General features: G+C 48.4%; 1 protein-coding gene across 1 annotated transcript; it reads left to right on the top strand.

The window, feature by feature from the left end:
- Positions 1-3,086: 3,086 nt before the first annotated feature.
- On the top strand, positions 3,087-4,151 carry LOC107120462 (slit homolog 2 protein-like). Its single transcript, XM_015423168.1, has one exon. It carries the CDS (start codon positions 3,087-3,089, stop codon positions 4,149-4,151), a length of 1,065 nt encoding a protein of 354 aa, XP_015278654.1.
- Positions 4,152-8,557: the final 4,406 nt, after the last annotated feature.

Here is an 8,557-nt window from a genome sequence, read left to right as displayed (position 1 = left end):
TCTTTCCTCATTCTATAAGCTGCCGCCAAAAATTTGGCACATGCTAATGTCACCTGTGGATTCGCATCTATCATAAGCATAATACTAATATCAGAGTCCGGACGGCCGAAAAGCCTTTCCCATATGGGTTGAATATATATAGCTCGTATATTTTGATAGAACCCACACGCAAACAAAATATGATTGATAGTATCAGCCTCTCCAATACCACAAGGACAAATACGCTCAGCCAGAGGTATCTTCTTGTAGCGACCTATTACTACCTCAGAAGGGAAAATATTACAACGAGCAATAGAGAAGGCCCTTCGATGGGATGGAATTACCAAATGCATCAGGTATGGAGCTGGAGAGAGGGAGAGAGGGAGCCAAAAAACTAGGGGCTCTGGCAATGTCATTCTGTCTCTCTACTTCAAATAATCGCTGCTTTACCACAGTTCTTGCTTGGTTTGAAGCCATCATTTGTAGAGGTTCGGGTGAAAAGCCTAGCAAAGCCAACTTTGGCAGCGCATATACTAAAATTGGTCTGGCCAGGAGCGTCTTACCTGACAGGACAATATGATACTCATGTTCCTCAATGGCTGTGGATATTTCATCTATGGGAGCTAATAGTCTGGAGTTGGTTTCCAGAAAACATTCTGGTTCCCATAGGAGCTTGGAGAAGTACAATGTTTCTCCTCCCAGCTGAGCCATGGAGTGGGGAGGTGTGTGGGGAGGGGGGAACAGCTGGTTAGACTTTGGAATGATGATTGCCATGCAAGTGCTACACCTTTAGTAAGCAAAGGGTGCGCCTGACAGCATGCATCATCAAAGATTAGCATGAAAGGATCTTCAGAACCAGACCTGGAACTTTTGCTTTTTTCTTCCTTTATTTTCTGTTAATATTTGCAATATCTGCCTGATGAAGGGTTCTGTAAAACCTGAAATCTGGCACAACGTTTTGTGTAGGGTTGCCATACTCCAGGTGGAGCTTGGAGATCTCCTGTTTTTACAACTGATCTCCAGCTGATACAGATCAGCTCCCCTGGAGAAAATGGCTGCTTTGGAGGGTGGACTCTATGCCATTGTACCCTGCTGAGGCCCCTTCCCTCCCCAAACCCCGCCCTCTTCTGGATCCACTCCCAAAGTCTCCAGGTATTTTCCAACCCAGACCTGGCAACCCTAGTTTTGTGTCATTTGGGTTGGCCTCAGTAAAAGGTATTACATTATTTTGTTTCTTTTTCTGGACTTTGGAATGGGCAGAGAAAGAGAAGGGAGACAGAGGTGGGAGTTTAGCTGAAAATATTTATTTATTTATTAATTATATTTATATCCCGCCCTCCCCGATGGGCTCAGGGTGGTTCACAGAGGCAAGGTAAAACCGAGCCATAATTAAAACATATGATACATAATAAAAACATCCAACATTAAAACAGTAAAACAGTGGTGCTCAATCAATTATTAAACATAAGTCCAAGATGGCTCAGCTCAGTTCTTCTCCAGAATCTTCTGACCATTCCCAAGTTCTTCCTCAGGGCCTCGCAAACGTCCTCTAGGATTGTGCAATGGCGGTGATGGTATAGTGGGGCGGCGGCTCCTACTCAAAAGCCTGGCGGAAGAGCTCCGTCTTGCAGGCCCTGCGGAACTGCATAAGGTCCCGCAGGGCCCGGATCTCCCCCAGGAGCTCATTCCACCAGGTAGGAGCCGCCACCGAAAAAGCCCTGGCCCTAGTCACAGCTGATTGGGGCGCGGGATGTCCAACAAGTTTTGGGCCCCTGACCGTAGTGCTCTTGGGGGAACATGTGGGGAAAGGCGGTCCCTCAGGTAGGCTGGAGTTTGGAAGCAGTTTGGAGGTGCAGATCTCTCTCTCTCTCTCTCTCTCCCCCCCCCCTTGGGATATTCGGTGGGGTCACAGATCTGTTGCAGATCTCTGCCTCCACCTATTCTTAAATCTATCAAATATTACACAGATGCCAGACATTTCCAGTCCTCAGTCCACCTGGGAAGAGCTGCCCTCTAAACATCTTGATGTTCTAGGAACGGAGGAGTGTGTAACGGTATGAATAACCAGATTTGTAAAATGCCCTCCAATTGCACAGCGTTTACCTCATTAGCATCTTGTTGTTGGCTCAGGTCCCTCTGTGCCCCTGCTCCACCACCCTCCTCTCCGGGATTAATAACATCCCAGCTGTGAGAACAAGCTGGTGGCAGGAGGGTTTGAGTCCATGACCGATCAGCTTCTGCCTCTCCTAATAATCCTCCTCTGTGTCCAGAACCTGCAGCAGCAGGCAAGAAAGGGACAGGAAAAGTCACCTTGTTTCTCCTTCCACTGCTCCCCCAGCCCCTGCTTTGAAAAGATCCCACCCCTTTTTGTGCCTTAAGGAGAGAAAAGAGCAAGAATCCAGTAGCACCTCAAAGACTAACAAAATTTGTGGCATGATATAGGTTTTTGTGAGTCACTGGTCACTTCTTCAGATACCTGAAGATCTGAAGGTGTGTGTGTGAGCACATGACATTTTATAACCTGCTACAAATGTTGTAAGTCTTTAAGGTGCTACTGGACTCTTGCTCTTTTCTACTGCTACAGACAGACTAACACAGCTACCCATCTTGATTTATAACCAAGGGATAGTCGGGTTCCTTCCACGCTAAATGTACCGCTCACTGGTCTGTCTCTCTCTTCCCTTTTAAGTGCTTTCCCCCCCAGAAGATTGGCTGAGAAAACACAGCCTTCTCTCGCGCCTATCAAAAATCCAAGCACCTGAAGCTGAAAGTGGAGACGGAAGATAATGCATGATTGACACATCTTGGAGAAAGTGCTGCCGCTCCAGTTACAGGCCCCGCCGATCCATTTCTCCCTCTCTTATTCACTCAAGTTGCCTGTTGTCCTCCAAGGCTTGAGTCTAAGGAAGCGCTTAGCTAACCCCTCAACAAAGGACTCTTTGTTTTGGATTCCTCTGAAGAAATCCGACTCTCTTCTCCCAACCCCGGGGAGCCGACAATGATCTGAACAAGACGTGCTGGAATCCACAGATCTCCGTTCACTGCCAGTCTGCGTATAGGCTTTGTGGTGGGTCAGAGGAGTCACTTCTCCAACTGGCCTACTTGCAATGCCTCCCTTGTTCTTCATTGTTGTCCTTCTTCTGAGGGTGCTCGTTGCTCGTGCTTCCAAAGCTTGCCCCCAGCCGTGCTTCTGCTATGAATCCTCCAGTTTTGTGGACTGCCACAGCCGACAACTGGCCCATATCCCACTTGGCATCCCTCACAACACTTGGATGCTGGACCTGAGGAATAACAACCTGAGCAGGCTGGAAGGAAGTGGCTTCGATGCCTTGTGGTCTATGAAGATTCTCCTCTTGTCCCACAATGCCATTGCCAAGATCCGGCCCAGAGCTTTCAGGTCCCTCAGCTTCCTGGAGAAGATGGATCTCAGCCACAACCTCCTTGTCCGCCTGCCACGTGACTTCTCGGTTGACTTGACTTCCCTGAAAGATCTCAAACTGGCACACAACTACTTGGTAGCCTTGGGTTTCGAAAGCCTGCAATACCTGGAGAACTTGGAAAAGCTAGACTTGAGCCACAACTGGGTGGCTTCTATTGAGAGAGGAACATTCCGGGGCCTGTCCAGACTCCGACACCTCTACCTTCGGTCTAACAGGCTTGTGATTGTCCACAATGGCTTCTTCTTCATGCTTCAGAACCTGGAAGTCCTGTCGCTTAGTAACAACAACATCAGCTCCATTGAGGTAGAGGCCTTCACCTCACTGCACAACATGAATCTTCTGGCACTGACCGGCAACCAGCTCATTCACCTTAAATTTAAGACCTTCCTGAACATCCAGACCATCAGTACCCACATCCAGCTCTCTGGCAACAGGTGGTCCTGCGACTGTGACCTCCAACGGGTCTTTGGTAAGATCATGAGTGTGCGACACCTCCACGTGGATGACTATGAGAACATCACCTGCTCCAGTCCCTGGCAGCTAGCTGGCTCGCCGCTGATGTCCGTGGACAGCCAGTTGTGTGTGGCAGAGACAGCCACTGTCTTGGTTATCACTGTCACCGTCTTGGTGACGGTCATCGCTGCCATTGTCATGGCAGAGAGGAACAGGAAGAAGAACCAAGAGAAGAACTGGAACGAATCGGAAGGTCCCTTTGACTCGCAGGAGAAATGAGATAAGGGAATGGGGGTGGCGGGAGCAGTTGAGTCACTGAAACTACTTTCCTGGTGTTCGTCAAACTCCGCTTCGTTCTAAACAAGAACATTGGGGTTTTCTGTCTACTTAAGCCATCCTACTACCCTAGAGATATGGACTGCCAGCTGGTCCTACCTGCTCTTCTCCTTTTCCCTGAGAGGGAAGACATTCTTGCTGTAGTGTCTCCAGCCTCTCCCAAGCCCTCCAAAAGAGGTGTTGGTACGAGGCTGGGCTTGTTTTGAATTATGTATGAACGACTGCGCCATCCTTTCATCCTAGCCTGTCAAAGAGGTGGTAAGGTAACCCTAGCCAACGCCATGGCTCATAGAAGTATCGAGACTGCAGTGTTCCTGTCATGTTGCTCTGGTCTTCTTCTTGAATTTGGTTGCTGACGTTTAAAGTGTTAAGGACTGGGAGCAGGTGAACATGAGTACTCTATGTTCCCCTGCTCCCTGTCTGGCCCCATAACAGTGGGTTGAATCTAGCCAGTTTTTTTCACTCAATCTCATCTGATTGATTACAGCGGCCACCCATGCAGGCTTTGTGATCTCTCAGCATAGCCTTTTTGGGTGGTCACAGGGGACCTTCTTGGGCATTTCACCAGTGGAAAAGCTGGTTGGGTCTACCTTGTATGTGACATGGACTGCTTCGTGATGGCTGCTGTCTGACAGAATGGTCAGACGGAGAATAGAGGGTGCCCAATATGGGGTACTAAGTGAATGAGTTGGCAGGGAGTCCGTGGGCTCATGGGAGCATGTAAAGCTGCCTTCAGACAGCTTTGTTGTGGTTCAGTGGTAGAGTACCTCTTTGTATGCAGAAGGTCCCAGGTTCAATCCCTGGCATCTCCGGTTAAAAGGATCAGCTCTTCGTTGGTGTGGAAGGCTTCTGCCTGTGACCCCGGAGAGCTGCTGCCAGTCTGAATTTAGACAATTCTGGCCTACAGTTGCCAGGTCACCCGGCTGCTGGTGGTGGATGGGGTCTGGGAGTTTTTGGTGCATTGCGTAGAGCACATTGAGGGGGGCTACTCTAGCATTTGAGACAAAACTCTGTGGCAACCGTAGAGTTTTTTCTCAAATGTTAGAGCATCCCCCCCACAACGTGCCCTGCACAATGACGTCACCTTCAGGTGACGTCAATGTGCTGGGCAAATTGGTGTGGATGGGGCTCTCTGGGGGTGGGGCTTCCCCGCTGGCCAGCTGGGTGACAGTGAATTGGGCCCCCCGAAAGTGGGTAAACCCCACCCCTGTCAGGGGAATGGCAACCCTATACTGGCCTGATTCAGTAAAAGGCAGATTCATGTGTTCATTTGAAAGAAGAAGAGTTGGATTTATACCCTGCCCTTCACTCAGCGTCTCAGAGCAGCTTACAATCTCTTTCCCTTCCTCTCCTCACAACAGACACCCTGTGAGGTAGGTGGGGCTGAGAGAGCTCTGAGAGAACTGCTCTTGAGAGGACAGCTCTGAAAGAATTTCCTTCCTTCCCAGTCTCCTTCCCTTCCTCTCCCCACAACAGACACCCTGTGAGGTAGGTGGGGCTGAGAGAGCTCTGAGAGAACTGTGGGTGCTAATCCATGTAGTGGAGTGTTGCTTACCGAGAGCCTTCCAGGCTCTTAAAGACAGAAAGGTCTTTCTCAAGACCTGCAGCCTGAGATCCTTTTCGCTGGATGTGCCTAAGACAGAACCCGGTTTCTTTAATATACAAGGCAGCTTGTCTACCACTGAGCCTGTCTGCTGGGAGTACATCTAGTCCTTGACAAGTGTACCAGGGGGAGAAATGTGTCCAAGGGGTTTTATGGTATGGCTGATAGATAGCGAAATTGTGAAATGGCTTCTTATGGAACGACCTATACCTGAATGAAGATAATCTCTGTGGAATGAAATTTAGAAGCGTTCCATCTGTAACTCTGAGAGGAATTTCACAGTACCCTTTTAAAACCATTATTGTACCATCATGGAATAAACCGGTACAGGGACAGCTGTTTCACACAGCCCTTCCCTTCCAGTAAGGAGCCGTCTCTGAAGGGGTGTGTCATTTCAAACTGTGCCGCTTTCTTTTCCCGCCATCCCCCACCCCCCGTGTGCACGATCTCCCTGACAGGGTTTTTTTTTAAAAATTTAAAACATTCTATTGGGAACGCTATGTTGCTGAAGCAGGACTACAAACCAGCACCATAGCAACCCCATAGAGATGCCTGGACTCCATTTAGATACACTGACATTCGCTACTGCTGTCCCCTGGAAATGAGCTCACTGGATACAGAGTTCAAGCGTAGCGGTGGCTGCAAGGGGGGGGACCGGACAGTTTTGAAACCCAGGTAGCAGGCTATTCCTGTGCTTTTGAATTAATCAAAGCCCAAACTAGTAAAGCTCCTCCTCCTTTTTCATGCTGTGCTGGTACGTTTGTGGTTATTGCTGTTTTCAGTGATTTAATCTTTAAACAGACATGATAAATACGTCTGCCCCAAAATTTCCTTTTAAAATCCATGCTGAGATGCAGTAGCGAACACCAGTGTATCTAAATGGAGTCCAGGCATCTCAATGGGTTTGCTATGGCACTGCTTTGTAGTCCTGATATAGCGCCATAGCGCTCCCAATAGAACATAAAAAAAGAGAGGAGGATCGTGCACGGGGAGAAAAAGGGCGTGAAAAGAACTGTCATCGCAGGAAGCGCTACGGGGCATTTTATACAGCACCCCATAGTGCTTCAGAAGCAGTAGAAGGGATTGAAGATTGGTGGGAAACACTTTGAGTGAACAATGCTTCAGGCACGCTTCCCGAATGCGTTTTTGAGTGAACAGGTAAATATATTCCATCAGGAAACAGTTACTAAAACAGTTCTGTCTGAAATGAGAAAAACAAACCGTTAGTGAACAGTTCCTGAAACGGAATACATAGGCTGTCTGAAATTCCTCCTTATTGGTAATTTTTCTCAGGTTTACCAAGTTTGTTACATGTATGTATGGCAACCCCAGCAAGGGACTTTCAAGGCAAGTGAGAAGCAGAGGTGGTTTGCCATTGCCTTCCTCTGAAGGGTCTTTGTCACTGGTTCCCCTTCCAAGTCCTGACCCTTAGCTTCTGAGATCTGACAAAATCGGGCTACACCAGACCATTCCACATCCACATTGTTACCTGTAGAGGCTATCCTAAAAATCCCCTTCTGCAAGCGGTGCCTTTTGTTTTTGCCTTGGCTTCTCTCCTGATCTCAGTACACTGTCACTTATTTGTTATTAGTGTTAATACTCCATCCTTCCCCCATAATATGAGAACTTGGTGTCACCCAATGAAACTGGGTGGCAGTAGTTTCAAGGCAGACTATTCGCTCAACAAATAGATGACTTGTGTAACCTACCAGGAGATGTGGCAGACAGCCACTGGCTTAGATGGGTTTAAAATGATGTTGGACACGTTTATCATCATCCTTGGTTATTTGCGGAGAGCTACATGGATCCTCAGGGGCAGAATACCTTTTATTGGGGAACAGTCAGAAAGCGAGGGATGTTGTTTGTGGGCTTGGCGTGTGGGATTCCCTGTGGCATCTTACTGTAGGATGTTGGGTCAGATGAACCACTGGTCTGACCTTGCATGGCTACTCTTCTTACAGTCTAATGAAATAATTAAAATGGTTGAAAACCATCTGCTTTTCTCAAGGGCCATCTATATTTCTTCTTTTCTGGTTCTTTTCTCAAGGATGTAGGACAGCAGATCCCTAGTCTTGTCCAACCTCTGTGGGCACTTAAGGAATGTTGAGAATGGGAAGTGGATGCCACTGCCTCCACAAAACGGTAGCTACCATGGGGGTAGTCACAAAATGGCTGCCCTGGAGTGTGTGGCCAATACAAAACATTGGGAGGATGCAAGTCTCACCTCTGCCTGCAAGGGAGGCAGCTGTTTCCGGATGGGTGTTCCCTACAGACCCAAAGTGCAGTGCCTTCTGGGTTCTTTTGAAGCACCTCCTGCTCCATATAGGGTTTCCAACTTCCAGGTGGTGGCTGGAAATCTGGGATTCCAACTGATCTCCAGGCAACAGAGATTAATTCACCTGGAGAAAATGTCCACTTTGGAAGGTGGACTCTATGGCATTGTATCCCATCAAAGTCCCTCCCCTCTCCAAACTCCTCTGCCTTCAGGCTCCATCCCTGCAGATCTCCAGGTATTTCCCAAGACAACCCTATGCTCCAAAGATGTGGAAATCCAGGACCGGCTCTTTGCTTTAGGGAGGAGACGTTTTAATGAAGTATCAGGTGTGAGCCAGAAAACCCGTTGGTGGGTGCTATGGTTCCCATGGGCACGACACTGGGGTCAGTGAACTACCATACACAGTCCTGTTAGCTGGTGTGGCATTGTGATGAAATGCATTTTCACAGGGGAAGGTTACCTCGTCTTAGA

The sequence above is a fragment of the Gekko japonicus genome, unplaced genomic scaffold (assembly GCF_001447785.1).
Source record: "Gekko japonicus isolate JY-2015 unplaced genomic scaffold, Gekko_japonicus_V1.1 scaffold661, whole genome shotgun sequence".
In the NCBI taxonomy this organism is placed as follows: domain Eukaryota; kingdom Metazoa; phylum Chordata; class Lepidosauria; order Squamata; family Gekkonidae; genus Gekko; species Gekko japonicus.
The sequence above is the reverse complement of the archived record's forward strand: the minus strand, read 5'-3'. Positions and strand labels throughout refer to the sequence as shown.

What these genes read in the sequence shown, in the direction of transcription:
- LOC107120462 (XM_015423168.1), top strand. Translation starts at nt 3,087, where the DNA reads ATGCCTCCCTTGTTCTTCATTGTTGTCCTTCTTCTGAGGGTGCTCGTT.